The sequence below is a fragment of the Ovis aries genome, chromosome 21 (assembly GCF_016772045.2).
Source record: "Ovis aries strain OAR_USU_Benz2616 breed Rambouillet chromosome 21, ARS-UI_Ramb_v3.0, whole genome shotgun sequence".
In the NCBI taxonomy this organism is placed as follows: Eukaryota; Metazoa; Chordata; class Mammalia; order Artiodactyla; family Bovidae; genus Ovis; species Ovis aries.
In genome coordinates, this window is record NC_056074.1 from 16,196,116 (window position 1) to 16,218,671 (window position 22,556).

General features: G+C 38.8%; 1 protein-coding gene across 20 annotated transcripts in view; it reads left to right on the forward strand.

Annotated features, from left to right (window-relative positions):
• The window catches only part of PAK1 (p21 (RAC1) activated kinase 1), a 161,780-nt gene that overhangs the window by 89,515 nt on the left and 49,709 nt on the right, over positions 1-22,556 (forward strand). For all 20 annotated transcript variants that reach the window (XM_042238206.2, XM_060403966.1, XM_060403963.1 and 17 more), the window contains 3 exons: positions 6,597-6,697; positions 10,769-10,916; positions 15,980-16,017. In XM_042238206.2, the coding sequence (XP_042094140.1) occupies positions 6,597-6,697; positions 10,769-10,916; positions 15,980-16,017 (287 nt within the window). The remainder of the gene's footprint in view (positions 1-6,596; positions 6,698-10,768; positions 10,917-15,979; positions 16,018-22,556) is intronic.

A 22,556-nucleotide genomic window follows, 5' to 3' on the forward strand; every position in this document is an offset into this window, starting at 1 on the left:
TCATCTGAGCCACGTGGGAAATCAACCTGTAGTACGGGTACATAATAATATTTATCCCTTAGAGTTGTTGAATGGATTATTATTATTTTTAAAATATTTATTTATTTATTTGTCTGCATTGGATCTTAGTTGTGGCATGTAGGATCTAGTTCCCTGACCAGGGATGGGACCCGGGGCCTCTGCATTGGGAGCAGAGAGTCTTAGACACTGGACCACCAGGGAAGTCCCTGATTGGGTTATTAATACTAAAGATTCAAACTGAAGCTTTATTAACAGTTGGTAGTAATTTTGTGGCTATTATTGCTTGCTGTCATGGTTTTCTGTTGAAATCTGTGATTAACACCTAAAAGTTGTTTGAGATGTACAAAATAACAACTCTTAATGAGGTTCCTCCAAGAATGAATTGAAGAGTGGTCCTGGAAAATACCTTTCTCTTTTTGTATGTAGGCTGTATTTCCAGTTGGTTTAGACAGGGCTGTTGGAGGGGGCCACATTAAAAAATTTTGTGTACTAGGACTAAGCAGACCCAAGGAAAGGTTTCCCAAGAAGTTCTCAAGAGTTCTCTGTAATGTCAGAAGCAGAACTCTAAGCTCTGGACATGGGCCTAGATCTCTGGAATAAGTACTCAATATTTGAAGCTGAGGCCAAAATGATAAGCCTCTTGAAACTAATCTCAGATATTCTTTATATGTTCAAGTGTTAAGTGATTTCATTTCCCAGGGGTTCTTTTCTATAGACTATTCATCATGTGAACCACTCTCTTTGTTTCCATTACCAAGGTTCCTTTTGACATTCTCTGCCTGTGATGGATATATTATATGGCATATTAATAACATATCATAGAAATAATATATAAAAATATTAGATCTGGAAAACCTAAGTAAAACATAAAAATAATGTAAAAGTGTTCTTCCCTACAATCTTTTAACTGACTAGATCAGGAGAAATTTAGGAACAGAAAGCAATTCTAAAGCCTTGCAACCTGTCCAGTGCATTCTAGCTATGAGTAAGACAGATGGACTTATGTCATAAATGAATGCTTAATTTGGGCCATAGCAAGCCCTTCCCTTTCACAAAGCATCTGCTTCTGGAAGGAAAATTGCCAAATGTAAAAATAGCTTAAACCCTAGCAGTTGGAATGTAGACAAATGGTTCTCTTAAGATACTAAGGGAAGAACCTGTGGAATCAGACCTGGGTTCAAATTCATCTCTTACTAGCTGTATAAGCTTGAGCAAATTATTTAACTGCTTTTAAGTTTCCTCATCTGTAAAATGACAGTAGTAATAATATATCCCATAGGATTATGACAATTAAGGAAAATCTTCTAGTATCTTATATGTGGTTAACTCTTTAATGTTATTTCTCCTCTTCATAACAGAGGAAGTTTTCTTGATGCAGCTTGAAATTGTTTAGAGGGGGTAAAGTAGTAGCAAAGGGCCTTGGCTCTGAAGCCACATTTTTTAAAATTTAAATTACTTCCATAACTGTAGACAAGTCCATATTTCAATTTTATAGTCTCCAAGTAAAAATTGATTCTCAGGATTGTGGTGATTATATGAGATGATATATATAAAGTACCTATTAAAACTGTGGGATACTGTGTCAGGAAGAGATGTAGTTACAGGGCTTTGAGCGTGCTGATCTTTCTGTTTTCATAGACATTTGGAATGTAGGAGCTGGAAGGGCACTTAAGATCATCTAGTTTATTGTCTACATTTTTCAGATGAGAAAGCTGACAACCTGGACTACGTGGTGTAGTAGAGGCAAAACTGGCCTGGATTTTTTAGACCTTTTTGTCCTCTCCTTCCCTAGCTCCCACCTCGGCCAAAAGCTGCCTTTCTTTAGGGTTGTATTGGGTCTATTGGAGGCATTAGGACTTCATAATATCTTTTGGCCAGTGTGTTGAGCTACCACAGAACAGCATTTTAAAACAGGATTGTGTACTTCAGGTCAGAGCTGGTCAAAATGAAACATATAATCCTGCCCTGGAGAGAATTTGCATGGCAGATTCCTTAGATTCCTTGCCAGGTTGAGTTAGGTGTCTGATCATTTGTTCCTTTCTTCACTTAGTGTCTGAGCACCTGTTTTATGCCTGGCTTTTAGCTGATGGGGATTCATGATAAGTTGGACATGATCCCTGCACTTAGAACTGAGTCTGCTTAGAAAAATAAACTCTGAAAGTAGGCAATAACTAACATGGATGTGGGAACAGAGGGGAAGGTGAACACCCCAGTGCAGAGATGAGAAAAGACTTCACGGAAGAGATGACCTTTAAGCTGAGACCTGACAAGGATAAAGGAAAGGGTTTGTGTGGTGGTGTGGCAAGGGAAGGGAAAAGGAAAGACAGGATTTACAGGCAAGGAGAGTGACTAGAGAAAGTCAAGAGGTGTGGAAGAGCACATTATGTGCTAATGGTGGACCATTACTACTGGTATTTGGTGTAGACTGTATGAAACCTAAGTACAAGCATACCTTGGAGATGCTGTGGGTTTAGTTCTGACTACCCCAGTAGAGTGAGCATCACGTGAATTTTTCTGATTTCTAAGTGAATATAAAAGTTATGTTTACACTATACTGTGGTGTATTAAGTAGATATCTATTTTAAAATAAACAGTGTTGCTGCTGCTGCTGCTAAGTCACTTCAGTCATGTCCAACTCTGTGTGACCCCAGAGACGGCAGCCGACCAGGGTCCCTCATCCCTGGAATTCTCCAGGCAAGAACACTGGAGTGGGTTGCCATTTCCTTCTCCAATACATGAGAGTGAAAAGTGAAAGTGAAGTCGCTCAGTCGTGTCAGACTCTTCGTGACCCCATGGACTGCAGCCTTCCAGGCTCTTCCGTCCATGGGGTTTGCCAGGCAAGAGTACTGGAGTGGGGTGCCATTGCCTTCTCCAAATAAACAGTGTACATACCTTAATTGAAAAATACTTTAATCACTAAAATATGTTAACCATCATCTGGTAATGCAAGGTTGCCACAAATTGTCAGTTTGTGAAGTATAGTAACTCCAAGCATAGTAAAAGAAGGTTTTCCTGTAGTGGGAGATAAAGTAGAGGATATAAGTCTGTAGAGCAGAGTTCTCAAAATCTTTATTTAAAAGTTTATTTTTTATAGAAGTTTTAGTTTCACAGCAATATTGAGTGGAAAGTACACAGATTTCCTGTAAACACTCTGCCCCCACATATGCACATCTAACCTAACTACTAACATCTCGTCCTTGAGTGGTACATTTGTTACAATAGATGAACCTACATCAGCACATCATACTCACTTTACATCCATATTTTACATTAGACTTCACTGTTGGTATTGTGAATCTGTGAGTTGAATAAATATATATATGCATATGTATCAGTTCAGTTCAGTTCAGTCGCTCAGTCGTGTCCAACTCTTTGCAACCCCATGAATCGCAGCACGCCAGGCCTCCCTGTCCATCACCAATTCCTGGAGTTCACTCAGATTCACGTCCATCGAGTCCGTGATGCCATCCAGCCGTCTCATCCTCTGTCGTCCCCTTCTCCTCCTGCCCCCAATCCCTCCCAGCATCAAAGTCTTTTCCAATGAGTCAACTCTTTGCATGACGTATAATATATACACAAATATCCACTATTATGCTGCTGCTGCTGCTGCTAAGTCGCTTCGGTTGTGTCCGACTCTGTGCGACCCCACGGACGGCTTCCTACTAGGCTCCTCTGTCCCTGGGATTCTCCAGGCAAGAACATTGGAGTGGGTTGCCATTTCCTTCTCCAATGCGTGAAAGTGAAGTCGCTCAGTTGTGTGTGAATCTTAGCAATCCCATGGACTGCAGCCTACCAGGCTCCTCCATCCATGGGATTTTCCAAGCAAGAGTACTGGAGTGGGGTGCCATTGCCTTCTCCGTATCCACTATTATAGATCATGCAAAATATTTTCATCACCCTAAAATTTCTCTGTGTTCTGGTTATTCATCCTTCTTTCCACTCTCATCTCTGGCGACCACTGATCTTTATACTGTCTCCATAGTTTTGCCTTTTCAGATGTCAGATAGTTGGAATCATGTAGTATGTAGTCTTTTCAGATTGGTTTCTTTCACCTAGTAGTGTGTATTTAAGGTTCCTCATTATCTTTTCATGGCTTGATAGCTCATTTCTTCTTAGTGCTGAAAAATATTCCATTTTCTGGATGTGTCACAGTTTATCCATTCACCTACTGAAGGACATCTTGATTGCTTCCAAGTTTTGGCAATTATGAATAAAGCTGCTGCAGACATCCATGTGCAAGTTTTTGTGTGAATAAGTTATCATTTCCTTTGGGTAAATAATGGAGGAGCACGAATGCTGGATTAAGAGTATGTTTAATTTTTTGAAAAACTGCCAACCTTTCTTCCAAAGTGACTGAACCATTTTGCATTCCCAGTTCTAATGAATGAAAATTCTTGTTATTCCATATTCTTGTTAACATTTGTTGTTGTCAGTTTTGGATTTTGGCATTCTAGTAGGTGTGTAGGGGTTTTTATTGTTTTAATTTCAGTTCCCTAATGAAATATGATGCTGAGTATCTTTTCTGTCTGTATATCTTCTTTGGTGAGGTGTCTCTTCATGTCTTTTGCCTATGTCCTTAATCGGTTTGTTTTCTTATTATTGAATTGTGTGTGTGTGTGAAATTATAGTTTTTATTGGGTTGGCCAAAAATTCATTTGCATTTTTCTGTAAGATGGTGAGGAAAGCCTGAATGAAAATTTTTTCCAACTCAATATTTTATTAAAAAGTTTTTTTTTGAGGTTAGTTAACAATGCTGTGCTAGTTTTAGGTATATAGCAAAGTGAATCTGACTTGCATATACCCACTCTTTTTTGAATTCTTTTCCCATGTGGGCCATTATTGATTATTGAGTAGGTGCTATACTGTAGGTCCTCATTATCTATTTTATATATAGTAGGAGTGACAGAATACAAAGGCTTTGGGGCTGGAAGCCTGAAGACCTCAATCTGATGGCCCCAGATCTGCTGCTAACTTGCTTTGTACCTTGGAAAGGCTGCTTAACTTCTTGAAACTTCTGGTTTCTTCTGTCAGATGGGCACTAGTATCACTATCCTACTTGTTACACAGTTGCATTGAGGCTCCAATGGACTAGGCCTAGCTAATACCAAGACCCGAAATTCTTTTTAGTTGGGAGAGGGCTATATTAATTTGCTAGTGCTGCTGCAACAAATTACCCCAAACAAGGAGCTTAAACAAGAAATTTATTGTTTCAGTTTTGGAGGCTGGAAGTCTAAGATGAAGGTGTTTGTAGGGTTGGTTCCTTCTGAGAGCTGTGAGGAAAAATTTGTTGGGCTTGAAGAAGTACTGCTCTGATCTCTGCATTTATCTCCTCCTGTGTGCATTTGTCTCCAAATATCCCCTTTTTATAAGGACATTGTCAGGATTAGGGATTGAACCTACTTCAGTATGAACTAATCATATTTTAAATAATTATATCTGCAATGGCTCTGTTTGCAAATAAGATCATACTATGAGGTACTGGGAGTTAGAATATATGAATTTGGGGGGAACACAAGAGTATGACAAGGGCATAATAACTCTGTAAATATTGAAGCTTTTTGTGCCCAGATCAGCAGAACACCTGCTTGATGCAGCACCCTTGATGATTACGAATATTTGGACTTAATGATTCTTTGAGGCCCTGGCCTAGGGAGGCAGCATAGAATAGTGGTTTAGAACTTAGGGTCTGGGCCAGACTGCCTGGATCTGAGTCTGACTGCTGCTGTTACTAACCATTTGATCTTGGGCGAATAACTTAGTCTCTATGCTTCAGCATCTTTATCTGTAAAGTAAGGATGATAGTACCTAACTGATAAGTTTGCTGTGAGGCCACAGTGAATATTAATACATATGAAGAACTTGAATTAATACATAAGATACACAGATATATTTTACAGTGCAGGGCATATAGCCAATATTTTATAACAACTTTAAATGGAGGATAGTTTATAGCAATATTGAATTACAGTGTTGGTCACCTGAAACTAATATTGTAAATCAATTATAATAGAGAAAAGTAACTTGAGTCATTGCACTTAATTAATTATTAGATACTCATTTTAAGAAGCAATTTCTAAATCTAAAATTCCATAATGTGGAGAACCCTAAAGTGATCCGTAATCAAGAATCAAAAGGTAGAAGCAGGTTCTAGAAGCTCATAGAATGTAAGATGTCTGGGTTGGAAGGCTCTTTAGAGACCATTTACTTGAGTCTTCTCATTTTGCAGATGGGGAAACCAGGGTTCAGAAAAAGGAAGTTATTTGCCCTGGATCAACAGACTCATTAGTGGTAAAACCAGGACATTCTGATAAATGTTCTTTCTGCTCCTGCCTTACTTTAGTTCAATGAAAAATTAAACCTTTAATCATGAATTGAGCATCTGCTTCAATCTAGGTCTGGTTTTGGGCTTTGTAAATACACAGGTGAATTTGTATCATAGTCCTTGGCCTTTAAAAGAGCTTAGAGCTCAACAAAAGAGCTAAATAAATAAAGATATTTATAAATAAATAAAGAGCTAAATAAATAAATAAAGTCATATCCTTGTTTTTATCTCCTTTTTCCTGTTTCTCTTGCAGCAAATAAAAAGAAGGAGAAGGAACGGCCAGAGATTTCTCTTCCTTCAGATTTTGAGCACACGATTCACGTTGGTTTTGATGCTGTCACAGGCGAGTTTACAGTAAGTTTTGGGTCACAGAAAGATGTTTGGTCTTTGCACCTGCTTGATGCAGCACCCTTGATGATTACAAATATTTGGACTTAATGATTCTTTGAGGCCCTAGCCTAGGGAGGCAGCATAGAATAGTGGTTTAGAACTTAGGGCCTGGGCCAGACTGCCTGGATTTGAGTCTGACTGCTGCTGTTACTAACCATTTGATCTTGGGTGAATAACAGTCTCTATGCTTCAGCATCTTTATCTGTAAAGTAAGGATGATAGTACCTAACTGATAAGTTTGCTGTGAGGCCACAGTGAATATTAATACATATGAAGAACTTGAATTAATACATAAGATACAGAGATATATTTTCAGAGTTCTGGCTATGCACTGTTAGATTTAATCTTTTCCAGACTTCCTGATGCCTCTATCTTTGCCTGAGACCCTTATTACTATCTTCTCATGTTCTTGAGAGGGACTGTTTGTGCACCTCCAGAATTGTACCAGAGAAGCCTTTGCATCTCCGTTCCTTAAATAGACCTTGGCTAAGTGGCCTTTTGGCAGGGATTCTGTGCTGGGCATTGATGATCCAGAAACAAATCAGACAAGGTTCATGCTTTAAAGGAGTAATAGCCTGGTGAGGAGCAAACATCTCAAGAAGTTAACTGATACAGTAAGATGTCTTGTAAGAGAGGCCTGTGAGAAGCTCTGAGGGCAGAGAAGGGAATGACTAAACTCATCTTTAGCTGCTATCAGTTTTCAAAGTTAGTTCTTTTAAAAAAATTTTAAAAAATTGCTTTTATTTTATATTGGAGTTTTGCTCCTTAGAAGGAAAGCTGTGACAAACCTAGATAGCATATTAAAAAGCAGAGACATTACTTTGCCAACAAAGGTCTGTGTAGTCAAAGCTATGCTTTTTCCAGTAGTCATGTATAGATGTGAGAGCTGGACTGTAAACAATGCTGAACACCGAAGAATTGATGCTCTTGAATTGTGGTTTCGGAGAAGATTCTTGAGAGTCCCTTGGACTGCAGGGAGATCAAACCAGTCAATCCCAAAGGAAATCAATCCTGAATATTCATTGGAAGGACTGATGCTGAAGCACCAATACTTTGGCCACCTGATGCGAAGGACTGACTCATTAGAAAATATGCTGATGCTGGGAAAGATTGAAGGCAGGAGGAGAAGGGGATGACAGATGATGAGATGGTTGGATGGCATCACCAACTGGATGGACATGAGTTTGAGCAAGCTCCGGGAATTGATGATGGACAGGGAAGCCTGGTGTGATACAGTCCATGGGGTTGCAAAGAGTCAGACATGACTGAGCGACTGAAATGACTGATAGCCAGTTAACAATGTGAATTTCTGGTGGACAGCAGGGGTACTGAGTCATACATATACAGGTATCCATTCTCCCCCAAACTCCTTTTCCATCCAGACTGCCACGTAATGTTGAGCAGACCTCCCTGTGCTATACAGTAGGACCTTGTTGGTTATCTGTTTTAAATATAGCAGTGTGTAGGTGGTGATCCCAAACTCCCTAACTATCCCTAACCCCCCTATCCTTTCCCTCGGTAACCATAAGTTTGTTCTCTAAGGTTGTGGGGCTGTTTCTGTTTTGTAAGTAGGTTTAATTGTATTGTTTCTTTTCAGGTTCTGCATATAAGAGGTATCATATGATATTTCTCTGAGTTACTTCACTCAGTATAACAATCTGTAGGTCCATCCATGTTGCTGCAAATGACATTCTTTCATTCTTTCTTATGGCCAAGTAATATTCCATTGTCTGTCTATACCACATTTTCTTTATCCATTCCTCTGTCAGACATTTAGGTTGCTTCTGTTGGCTATTTCTTGACTATTGTAAACAGTGCAACAGTGAACATTGGGATACACGTATCCTTTCAGATCATATTTTTCTTTGGATATATGCCCAGGAGTGGGGTTGCAGGGTCATATGGTAGCTCTATTTTTAGTTTTTTAAACTAAACCTCAATACTGTTCTCCTTAGTGGCTGTACCAATTTACATTCTCACCAACAGTGTAGGAGGGTTCCCTTCTCTCCACACCATCTCCAGCATTTATTGTTTGGGGATATTTTGATGATGGCCATTCTGACTGGTGTGAGGTCATTGTGGTTTTGATTTGCATTTCTCTAATATTAGTGATGCCGAATTTCCACTACTACTGCATTACTATTGATTTCCCCTTTTACAATTGTTAAAATTTACCTCATATATTGAGGTGCTCCTATGTTGGGTGCATATATGTTTACAGTTTTTATATCTTCTTGGATTGATCCCTTGATCATTATGTAGTGTCCTTCTTTGTCTCTTATAGCAGTCTTTGTTTTAAAGTCTGTTCTGTCTGGTGTGAGTATTGCTACTCTAGTTTTCTTTTAATTTTGATTTCCATGGAATACCTTCTTCCAACCCCTCACTTGCAGTCTGTATGTATCCCTAGGTCTAAAGTGAGTCTCTTGTAGACAGCATATGTATGAGTCTTGTTTTTGTATCCACCCAGCTGGTCTTTGTGTTTTGGTTGGCACATATAATCTATTTGCATTTAAGGTAATTATCAATATGTATATTTCTGTTGCCATTTTGTTAATTATTCTGAGTTTGTTTTCATAGGTCTTTTTTCTTCCCTTCCTCCTCTGTTCTCTTGTGGTTTGATTACCATCTTTAGTGTTGTGTTTGAGTTGCTCTTTCTTATGTGTATCTATGGAATCTACCTGCAATGCAGGAGACCCTGGTTGAAGCCCTGGCTCAGGAAGATCTGGAGAAGGAAATGGCAATCCACTCCAGTATTCTTGCTTGGAGAATCCCATGGACATAGGAACCTGGCAGGTTATAGTCCTTGTCATTGCAAAGAGTCAGATATGACTGAGTGACTAACACACAATGTAGTTTTTGGGTTTGCTGCACCCATGAGGTTTTGATATAACAATACACACACACACACACACACACACACACACACACACACACACAAGTTTTCTTCTTTAAAGTTGCTAAAAGATCCCCTGGAGAAGGAAATGGCAATCCACTCCAGTATCCTTGCCTGGAAAATCTCATGGACAGAGGAACCTGGTGGACTGTAGTCCATGGGGTCGCAAAGTGTCAGGCACGACTGAGTGACTAACACACACACACAGTCTCTTTCCCACCCAGAGGAGTTCCTTTAGCATTTGTTGCAAAGCAGTTCTGCTGATGCTGAATTCTCTTAGTTTTTGCTTGTCTTTAAATCTTTTGATTTCCATGTCAAATCTAAATGAGAGCCTCACTGGGTATAGTATTCTTGATTTTGCTCTGGTGGGCAGGGACTTTAATCCACTTGTCTGCTGATGAGTGGAACTGTGTTCCCTCCCTGTTTGTTGTTTGGCCTGAGGTGACCCAACCCTGGAGGCTAAAGGCTCTATGATAGGGCTGATGGCACCCTCCAGGAGCGCTCATGCCAATGGGTAGTGCTGCTGGCAGTGCCCTTGCCACCCAGAGCTGCAGCCGTGAGCTGCAGCCGCCCATTGCCTCTTCAGGAGACTCTGCAGCACTAGCAGATAGGTTTGGTTCATTATCCTATGGGGTCTCTGCTCCTTTTCCCTGGGTCCTGTTGGGCTCAACATTTTGTGTGTGCTCTCCAAAAGTGGAGTGTGTTTCCCCTAGTCCTGTGGAAATTCTGTAGTCAAATCTCACTGGCTTTCAAAGTTAGATTCTCTGGGGATTCCTAGTGCCATTGCCAGACTCCTAGTCTGGGAAGCCTGACATAGGGCTCAGAACCTTCACAACAGTGGCAGAACTTTTGTTTAGGTCTCCCACCTGGCAGATATTGGATTTGGTTTTACAGTGATTGTGCCTGTCCTACGGTCTCATTGCGGCTACACCTTTGTCTTTGGATTTTTTTTTTTTTTTTGGTGGGTTCCAGCAAACTAGCTAACTGTTCAGCAGTTAGTTGTGAGTTTTGGAGGAGGAGGTGAACACATGTCCTCTGCTTCCCCATCTTGAACCAATCTTCCACTCCACAGTGAGTTCTGAATTTGCTTCAGGGTCCCTGTGACTGTGCCTTGCTGACAGCCTTGCATATCTCTCTTATAGGGAATGCCAGAGCAATGGGCCCGCTTGCTTCAGACGTCAAATATCACTAAGTCGGAGCAGAAGAAAAACCCTCAGGCTGTTCTGGATGTGTTGGAATTTTATAACTCAAAGAAGACCTCCAACAGCCAGAAGTATATGAGCTTTACAGGTATGGAGATTGTGTCTAGGACAGTCTAGGGGGGAAAAAATGTTTTTATATTGGATGCCCATTGATGTGAAGGAAGAACATTATGGGAAGAGTAGAGATGGCACTTTTACTAAGATGGAATTTTGAAATTTGAGAGCTACAATATTGGGTTTTTGCATTGAACTTGAGTCTTTACTCTAAAACTCCATGTTTCTAAAAAATACTGTCATATTATGTATAAAAACATAGAGTTTGTGCTTGAAAATCTGGATTCTGATACTGACTAGGTTTTAGTAATTACTTCATTTCTTTGAGCTTCAAAATGGGGACATTATTTCCTATCTCAAGAGGTTGTAATGAGAATAAATGAGCTCATTGATGTGAAAATTCTTTGTAGGTTATAAAACTGCACCATGGAAATGTAGCCATTGTTATCATTGTTTTCAATATCAGTAAGTTATGTGATAACACATTTAAGTAGGCAAGCCTAATTTCTTCCTCAAGAAACTAATTTTTATCAGTCAAATGAAAAAAGGCCAAATAATAATAAATGTTTTTTAGATGTATTCGTTGTCTCTGTATAAAAGGCTGTGTTTTTCAGAATGTTTTTCATACCAGAATTGGGATTAGAATCCAGGTCTCCTAATTCCTGGACTAGGAATTACCACTTGCTTCTAGTAACTCTTACTCAAAACACCTCCTTCCATGGCAGAGAGATTTTTCTTTTCTTAAGCAAGCCCTAAGAAGGCCTACATTTCTGGAAACTTGCCCTTCATATAGCTTCTTAGAATTTTAGGGCAAGTAGTATCTTTAGTATATACCACTTCCAGTTTCCTCTTGTTTTGCAAACATTAGTGCCCCAAATGCCTTTCTATTGTGCCTAAATTAGTAGTCTCCTAACCACTATTCTTAATTCTGAGTTCAGTGCTTAATGCTGGTGTTACTGTTGTCTCTTTTAAAGGTCAGTGTTGTTGGGGATAATGAGAACCAGGATGAACTAACTGATTTTGAAGGATGCTTTTCCCAGCAAGTATCTGGCTTGTAGCAAAGGGCACAGATGGTGAGGATGACAAACTGCAGCTTTGCTCATTCTGCATAGTGGCGCCCAGCAGAGCATTATACATGTCCCTAGCATATTCCCTTCCTGATATCTGTCCCCTCTGGATCTATCTCACTTCTTCCATTGAGGGAGTGAGTTATTCCAAGGCAGTATTGGGTTTGAGGGATCATGGGTTGGAAAGTTTTCTAGGTTAGAGTTTGTGTTTTTAAGAGTTTGTCATGGAGATGTCAGATTAGGAGCTGGTTTTGAAAGCCTCAGTGGCAGAGTCTTTGAAATAATCTCTTTTTATGTGTATGTGTGTAGATATGTACAAATACTGTGTATGTTTATGGACGCAGCTCTGTGGGTTTCTGTATGTTTGGAATATAAAAAGTCCACTTTAAGTATATATGAGTGAATATAAGTATATGATATACACATTCAGGTAATTGTGTGTATGTTCCTGCGTGTATGCATAAATGAATAACATTGAAGGATTTTTTGTTTTCTGTAAGTTGAAGACCAAAGCAGCTCCAGGCAAAACTGTTTATTTGTCACAGTTATTATTATTTTTTTAATTTTATTTTTATTTTACTTTACAATACTGTATTGGTTTTGCCATACATTGACATGAATCTACCACAGTTATTTTTTTATTGAAGTATAATTGATTTACAGTGTTGTGTTAGTTACTGCTATACAGCAAAGTGATTCAGTTATATAGACACTCTATTTTAAAATATTCTTTTCCAGTATGGTTTATCATGTGATATTTTTTCCTTTAAAAAAATTTATTAAAAATTTAAATTGGAGGATAATTGCTTTACAGTATATCATAGAATATTGAATATAGTTCTCTGTATTATACAGTAGATCTCATTTTTTATGGCACAGTTATTTTAAATGTCCTATCTCTCATTTTCCTATTTCCTTTCTTCTCATACTATTCTTATATTAATTATGATAACACTACTTCAATTTATAGATGCTTGCACATAAATTATCTCATTTGATTCTCATGATGACATTGAGAGACTGGCAGCACAAGTACTGTTACCCATATTTTGCATACTCAGAGAAATTATTTAGGCTCAGGGGAAGTAAGCGATTTATTCATAAAGCCTTAACATATCAGTTGAGTGATACACCAGTGATGTAAGTGTGTTTTCAACTTGGGTCTTTAAATCCTTTGCTGTCTAAAACCAAAGCGCAATTTTTCATGCCAATTTTTTTTGTTTCCTGTTTTTTTAGCACTTTATTTTCTGTACCAACTCATAGGTAATGTGATAAGCAAAATTTAGACTAGATCGACAACCTTAGTCTGGTTTTAGAAAAGGCAGAGGAACCAGAGATCAAATTGCCAATGTCCACTGGATCATGGAAAAAGCAAGAGAGTTCCAGAAAAACATCTATTTCTGCTTTGTTGACTATGCCAAAGCCTCTGACTGTGTGGATCACAATAAACTGTGGAAAATTCTTCAAGAGATGGGAATACCAGACCACCTGACCTGCCTCTTGAGAAATCTGTATGTGGGTCAAGAAGCAACAGTTAGAACCGGATATGGAACAACAGACCGGTTCCAAGTAGGAAAAGGAGTACGTGAAGTCTGTATATTGTTACTGTGCTTATTTAAATTGAAGAGTACACCGTGAGAAACGCTGGACTGGATGAAGCACAAGCTGGAATCAAGATTGCAGGGAGAAATAGCAATAACCTCAGGTATACAGATGATACCGCCCTTATGGCAGAAAGTGAAGAACTAAAAAACCTCTTGATGAAAGTGAAAGAGGAGAGTGAAAAAGTTGGCTGAAAGCTCAACATTCAGAAAACAAAGATCATGGCATCTGATCTCATCACTTCATGGCAAATAGATGGAGAAAAAGTGGAAACAGTGGCAGACTTTTATTTTTTTTAGCTCCAAAATCACTGCAGATGGTGATTGCTGCCATGGAATTAAAAGACACTTACTGCTTGGAAGAAAAGTTATGAGCAACATAGATAGCATATTAAAAACCAGAGACATTACTTTGCCAACAAAGGTCTGTCTAGTCAAGGCTATGGTTTTTTCAGTGGTCATGTATGGATGTGGGAGTTGGACTAAAAAGAAAGCTGAGCACCGAAGAATTGGTGCTTTTGAACTGTGGTGTTGGAGAGGACTCTTGAGAGTCCCTTGGACTGGAACGGGATCCACCCTGTCCATCCTAAAGGAAATAAGTCCTGAATATTCATTGGAAGGACTGATGTTGAAGTTGGAAGGACTGAATATTCATTGGAAGGACTGATGGACAGGGAGGCCTGGCGTGCTGCAGTCCATGGGGTTGCAAAAAGTCGAACACAACTGAGTGACTGAACTGAACTGAACTGACAATCTCAGGTTCTGGGTTTTAGCCCTCTTTGCCATGGATTTGTAGCATTTGATTTATGTAATCTTAAACCGGTTTCTTTTCCTCTGAACCTTAGTTTATTTATTTGTACAGTGAGGGGATTAGAAGTGCTTTCTGCTGTGTCATCCTGTGCTATAAAATTTAATTTTTATATGGAGAAATTGTACATCTCATTTAGAAGGTGCAAACTTACTCTTCTTTTATACGATTGAGATATGTTTATTACCAGAATACCCAGTCCTCACAAACAGTAGTAGTACGGAATGTTGGAGGTGGTGCAGTGAGGGCATAGTATTCTACTTGGTATGGAATATGCTTTTGGAGAAGAAAAACAAGGTAATTAGGTTTAAGCTATATCCTGATTTGATTTCTCTGGGGTACAGCTTGCCATTCAGGGGTTGCTTTAAGAACATATTATCACAGTTTGTGGGTTCATAATTTGTCATAGGATCACAGGAGCTATACCTGACACTTTCATGTATGTGAGATCTTGGACATTATCTGGGCTTGTTTCTTGGTGAGGTGGATGTAGGATTTGATATAATATTTCTTCTCCTTAATTCCATTGGTGGTGAACTGATGAAATCAATTTCTTCTTGGACTTCTAGGAATTAAAGAATAAATCCAAACATAATACTTGGTGTTTAAACTTATTTTCTTGCTGGATCTCCATTGGGTTTGTGTTTCATACTTTATCAAGTTTAAGATATCATTGATTGTGAGATGCATTGTTATTTTACATACATGAAGAAAAAAGAAGCTGCCAATTAAATCATGAAATACCTTTGACTGTAGGACACATCTTTGTTTCGGAGATGTTAATGTGAAAAAATATATATCTCAGAGTTAATAAAATTTGGTGATATTGAGGGAGTTTAGATCTAGTGTCGGAAATAAGACCATACTTTTAATTATACTTGACATGACTATGTTGTGCTAAGATGCTTAGTCATGTCTGACTCTTTACGACCCCATGGACTGTAGCCCACCAGGATCCTCTATCTATGGGGATTCTCCAGGTGAGAATATTGGAGTGGGTAGCCTATCTCTTCTCCAGAGGAACTTCTCTACCCAGGAATCAAACCAGGGTCTTCTGCATTGCAGACAGATTCTTTACCAGCTGAGATACCCAGAAAGCTCTTTTCCCAAGGCTTAGTGTTTCTTTCCTTGTGGGGAATAGACATGGATATAGAAGGATCCTTTCTAAAAGCTGAAGCTGCATGCTGGTCATGATTTGTTATAGACATCTCGGGGTGATACCAGTTATGAACTCTTTCCTTTTCTCTTAGAATGGAGGTAATTTCCTTAATCACTGAGGCTTGATAATATAGATATAGTTCTAGCATAGTATTTAGAATTAGACCAGAATTCAAATCTTGACTCCAAATAACCTGTGTGTTAAATGATTTGTAGACAAATCACTTCACTGAATGTCAGTTTCCAAATTTATAAAAGTAGACATAATAATAGTACCCAGCTGTAGCAAGGATTAGAGGTGGTAATGTGTATAAAGTATTTAGCATGGTATTGGGACTGTAGTATCAGTAACACTGTTATTCTAAGCTTGGCAAGTATTTTACTGAATAGGCTTCCTAAGTCTCAAGAAAGGATTCACTGTAATTGTTTACTGACTGAATCACTTGTCTTTTTTCTTTTGCAGATAAATCAGCTGAGGATTATAATTCTTCTAACACTTTGGTAAGCCTTTATTTCCTCTATTCTGATATGGGCAGGTATGATTTTTAGGGATCAGATCAGTATGGTAGATGCAGAGTCTGGGCTGGTGGGCACTCATCTTGGTCACTCTCCCACCCTGGGCCTCAGAGTAAAGGACTTGAACTTAATAACCAGTAGATATCCCTTTCAGCTTTCATTTATTAATGCTCTAGAAATCCTAACCCTGGAACCAGAACTGGCTGCTAGACTCAGTTTTCAGTTTTAGCTTTGAACCTTAGAAAAGCCAATTTGCCTTTCTGAGCTTCAGTTTTTTCCTCAGTAGACTGAGGACTATACACTTTGCCTTACCTGGAAATGTCCTCAAATAGCTGCATTTAAAAGAGAATTCCTTCTTTTGGGTTAATTGAGTTTATAAAACCAGGATTAGGATTAATTGCTGAAGGGAGCAGATTCTGTTAATTGAAGGTGATTCATTCTGTCCTCTGAAGTTGTAGTGAATGTCCTGTCACTTGAAGGAATATGTAGAAGTCATTGATGACCTCATGGGTCCCTCTGACCTTCACAATTTACCAATTCCTTTTTCTAAAGCAGATTATGTGATGAGGTATTGATGTATTTGAAAGGGTCTTATAATGAGTAAGCTGTGGCTTATTATACTAGATTACTGCTATTCTTTTTATCTAGTGCTGTCTCTGTGCAGAGTTGGTTATTTTATGTTGATTTACTAAACATTTGCAAAGCTGCTATTCTATGCCAGGTCTTCTGTGGAGAAGTGACAGTATAGGGATGAATCAGACATTATCAAACCCCTGATCTCCCAGTCTTGTGAGTGTCACGAAGGCACAAACAGTTACAGTACAGGATGCTAAAACTTCATGAGGCCAGGAACTATGTCTCACCTGTCAGTTGCAGGTTCCTTGGCATGTGGCACATAACGATATAATACTGAATAAAATTATACTATGGCACATACCGAATAAAAGATTGGATGTTTAAGGAAAGCTTCCTGATGGTGAAGTCTGAACTGAATGAGTTAGTTTTCTTGGGGAAGAATAATAAAGAGACAAATGTATTCCAGGCAGAGGATAAATAGCATGTGGTAAGGCAAGGAGGTTCATGAGGTTGGCTTGTACAGAGAACTGCGAGTGGTTTGTTATGATTGGAATGTGAAGTGTAGGCAGGTCAGATCATGTAAGGAATTTTAACTTTTAAAGGTAATAACAAGCTATTGAAGGATCTTAAGTGGAGGAGTCATACATTCTAACACAATACTGAGTCACAATCCAAAAACGTTGAATCATGCTTCCAGCATTGGAGATTCGTTTATTCTGAGTCATTTTATACTGTAATCAGTGATTAAAAAAAAAAGTTCACATGTCCATTGCCAGTAGCATTCTGGCTCCTTTCATATTCATGGTTCTCTTTTAATCTTTACAGGAGTTTAATGAGACAGGTTATTATCCTTGTATAATAGATGATAAAACTGAAATTGAGAAGGGTTATTGGCAATATGTAACTGATTCCCAGTTCGTTTTGCTTTCCACTGATTCATTTTTCATCAAATGGAAGAGATATAGTTAAAAGGTGGTGAAGAACTTGCTGATGTTAAGATCCTTGAAAATTTCTCCCCATTATTGAGTTGTAAATTGTTGAAGAAGGGATGTTAACCAAAGCTGAACTGTACTTTGTGGCTCAAATGTCTTTTTGTTTTTCAAGGCGAAATAGCAGCTATTATTTATTGAGTAGCTAAGATGTGCCAGGCACTGTGTTAGTAACTTATATTGTGGTGGTTTAGTGACAGTCATTTACGACTCTCATGACCCCATGGACTGTAGCCTGCCAGGCTCCTCTGTCCATGAGATTCTCCAGGCAAGAGCACTGGAATGGGTTGCCATTTCCTTCTCCAGGGGATCTTCCCAACCCAGGAATCAAACCTGGGTCTCCTGCATTGCAGGCAAATTCTTTATTGACTGGGCTATGAGGGAAGCCCAGTAACTTATCTATGTTAACATAATTAGTCCTCACAAATTAACCTTGTGAAGAAATTATCATCCCCACTTAACAGGTAGGAAACAGACTTTCCTAGAGACTCATAATTGCTATTGTGATACAACCAGATTAGAACTAGGGTCTTCTCAGTCTCTGTCCTGGGTTTTTTTCCCCACTGTGGCAGGGAACTGAGAAAGATGTCAGAGAGGTCTTATAAAGGAGATTGCAGTAAAGCCTTCAGTCTGTTTTTCCTTAGTGAGGAGGAGGAGCCCTGGGGCTCATGCCATATGGCAGAGAGGATAACACCTGATTTGTAAAAACCTGTACTGATTTTAGTATCTACAATTAAAACCACCAGATTGTCAAGGACATTTTCTCCCCAATTCAGAACATTATCCCTGTGGCTCAGTCCTTTTTATTTCCTTACTAGTTATATGTGGGAATATGGTTTGTCCTGTGATAGCATGGCATCGTTTTCCATATTGGTTTCACACAGATCATTCCATTTGATGTTGGAAATATTTGAATGATACTGTAATCTCCATGACACAAGAAATTGGGACTCAGAGGTTACATGACATGCTTCCTATCCTTGAATGAATTAGTAGTAGAAACCAGTACAATATTAAGTTCTCCGCAACATTCATTTATACATTTAACCATTGATATTTATTTAGCACTTTCTTTGTGCCCAGGTATTGGTGATACAGAGATAAAATTTTTGCATTATCTTAGTCCTTGAGAAAAAACATAAGGATGAGGGCTGCAAGAGATGTTCATGAATAACATACAATGAGGGTCATATTTGATGGAGTGATTTATTCTGCTTGGTAGTACAGGATAGTTGGCACAAGGTTCTTGGGCCCTCACAGTTTATTCATTTAATAAACATAACCTTTAATGTTTCTTCTAGTTCTAAAATTCTTTTTATTTGTGGCTCATTGGTCTGAGATCCATCTCTCAGATTATTTAGCATTTTAGTGCCTGAGCTCTCATTTATAAAATGATCACCTACTATGTTATAGGCTCCGTGAGTGCCCAAGAGTCAAGGATGGGTAAGGTCTTTGCTCTTGATCTCCCAGCTTAGTGAGGAATCAGAACACATAAACAAGGATTAATAACACAGTGTCAGGTAAGTAACACAGTGTCAGGTAAATGTAGGCAATGATACCAGCCAGAGAAAAGGGCAATCAATGCTTTCTTGTGTGAAGTAGCATGAACAAAAGCCACATTGTTAAGGATGTGTCATGTCAGGTGAAAGAACTGGGACTCTCCGCTTGAGCTAAGGAAGTATTTTAAATAGGAAGTATTTTAAATAATGTAGTTGGATATTTATTTTAGTCTAAACTACCATCTTAGAAAGGGCTTCCCTGGTGGCCCAGTGGTAAAGAATCTGCTTGCCAGTGCAGGAGATGTGGGTTCAGTCCTTGGGTCAGCAAGATCCACTGGAGAAGGAAATGGCAACCCACTCCAGTATTCTTGCTGGGAAAATCCCATGGATAGAGGAGCCTGGCAGGCTACACTCCATGGGGTCAGAAAGAGTTGGATATGATTGAACTACTGAATAACAACCACCATTTTAGAAAGATACCTCTGGAATTTGGATCTGTGTAGTGGGATGAATTCATATCTATCTCTCTTGCTATGCTTAATTTCTTAAATTCAGAAAAGATACATAAAAAGTAAATTCAATACAATGCTTATTAATGAACCACTATTGGAAATTTATGGAAGATAGAAAGCAGATAAGATCAGATTGACTGGAACAGCAGAAAGTACAGCTCCTCTGTGTATGTGGAAGAGAAAAATCCTAGGAAAGTAAGAGTAGCTCCAGAGACAATGGTGTGAGAGAATATATATAAAAAACAGGAAAGAGTCCTGGGTCATCTTCAAGAGTAAATTAATTTAAATTCTGTAATTGAAAAAGCTGGATCAGCCTCCGTGTTAAGTGAGCAAGAGGTTTCAGAAGGTTGATCCTAAGCTTAAAAGACACTTTTCTAAAGAAAGTACACTGCCTCTTTGTAAATTATCCATATCAGGAGAATGCCTGATATGGGTACAGGGGCCTGAGAGAGAAACAGCAGAACTGGAGTTAACTACAAATCTCTACAGCAGGTATAAAGTAGAGGAAAAGGAAAAGTAGTTCTGCAGTGGAAAAAAATACATTAAATTTCTGCATCCCAAGGATAAATTTCTTATGCTTTTGATAACTGGGAGAAGAGGAATCTCTACCATACATACTCTTCCATGCTGACACACTCTGAAATGATACTTGTCAGTTACCTCATCTGTATAACTCATATATAGACTGCATCAGATTGCCCCTTCAGAGGAAGAGACAGCAGAGAAGCACACTCGCATGACTACAGAGGAAGCACATGCTAGGTGTATACACTGATTAGTCTGATTTTTCACTGATAAATATGAGCGGAGAGCCTAGACACTTGATCTCTAGACACTTGAGAGGAACAAAGCATTAAAGAGAAGGACCATGATAAAGAAATAAAACTGATGCCAGAGGAAATTGATAACTCAGGAAAGAAAATTAAAAAGAATTCTAATATTGGGTTGGCCAAAAAGTTCATTTGGGCTTTTCTATAAGACGTTTTGAAAACTGGAATGAACATCTTGGCCAACCCAGTATATTCAAAGGTTTTATAGATATTGCATCTCCCAAAACACGCTACAATCAGAGCGGTGGTTCCCAGCCTTTTGGCTCCAGGGACCAGTTTTGTGGAAGACTATTTTTCCATGGATTAGGGGCTAGGGAGTGAGGACGGTTTGGGGATGATTCAAGTGTATTACATTTACTGTGCAAATGATAATCTATATTAGCAGTTACTCCCCAGCACTGGCATCACTGCCTTGACTCTACCTCCGATCAGGTATTAGATTCTCATAAGGAGCACACATCCTAGATCCCTCATGTGTGCAGTTCATAAGAGTGTTTGTGCTTCTGTGAGAATCTAGTGCCGCTGCTGATCTGACAAGAGGTGGAGCTCAGGCAGTAATGCAAACATGGAGAGCGGCTGTAAATACAGATGAAGCTTTGCTCACTGGCTGGCTTGCTTGCTTGTCTGCTGCTCACTTCTTGTGGTGTGGCCTGGTTCCTAACAAACCATTGACGGGTACTGGGCTGTGGCCCTGGTGTTGGGGACCCATGGATTAGAGCAATCAGAGGATAAAAAAATAATTCTTAGAAATTAAAAATATGATTAAAGAAATAAATTTCTAAGGATTAAAAAATGCACATAAAGGTGGATTAATGATATAAAACATAAAGACATATGGAAAATTAAAGCATAAGTGATATAGGACATTATTCAGTGAAATTCAGGAAAAACTAGAGGATTAAGACATTAGAGTAGAAAAAATGAAGGAATAATGGAAGAAAAATCTCTCAGCTAAAGAATGGTATGAGTCTTCAGATGGAAGAGCCTACCAGTTACCACGTCAGATAACTGTAAAGAGACCCAAGAATAAAGAGAAATATTTTCAAAGCTTTCAAAATAAAAACACAGCTAATGTGGCTCATTAGCAGTAGTATTCAAAGGAGCAGTATTTTCAGAGGTAAGAGGAAAATTATTTAGAACCAAGAATTCTGTACCTAATCAAACTAGCTTTCAAGCATGAGGTCAACATATAGGTATGTTTGAACATGTGATGATCTAGTTTACCACCCTTGAAAAGGCTAAACACTAAATATTAACAGTATTTACCTGTTGGGTAAATCAAATCCTTTACGATTATATAGTGAAAGTGACAAATAGATTCAAGGGATTAGATCTAATAGAGTGCCTGAAGAACTATGGATGGAGGTTCATGACATTGTACAGGAGGCAGTGATCAAGACCATCTCTAAGAAAAAGAAATGCAAAAAGGCAAAATGGTTGTCTGAAGAGGCCTTACAAATAGCTGAGAAAAGAAGAGAAGCTAAGGCAAAGGAGAAAGGGAAAGCTATACCCATTTGAATGCAGAATTCCAAAGAATAGCAAGGAGAGATAAGAAAGCCTTCTTCAGTGATCAGTGCAAAGAAATAGAGGAAAACAATAGAATGTAAAAGACTAGAGATCTCTTCAAGAAAATTGGAGATACCAAGGGAACATATCACGCAAAGATGGGCACAATAAAGGACAGAAATGATATGGACCTAACAGAAGCAGAAGATATTAAGAAGAGGTGGCAAGAATACACAGAACTATACAAAAAAGATCTTCATGACCCAGATAATCACAATGGTATGATCACTCACACTCACCTAGAGCCAGACATGCTGGAATGCAAAGTCAAATGGGCCTTGGAAGCATCACTATGATCAAAGTTAGTGGAGGTGATACAATTCCAGTTGAGCTATTTCAAATCCTAAAAGATGATGTTGTGAAAGTGCTGCACTCAATATGCCAGCAAATTTGGAAAACTCAGCAGTGGCCATAGGACTGGGAAAGGTCAGTTTTTATTCCAATCCCAAGAAAGGCAATGCCAAAGAATGCTCAAACTACCGCACAATTGCACTCATCTCACATGCTGCTGCTGCTGCTGCTGCTAAGTCGCTTCAGTCGTGTCTGACTCTG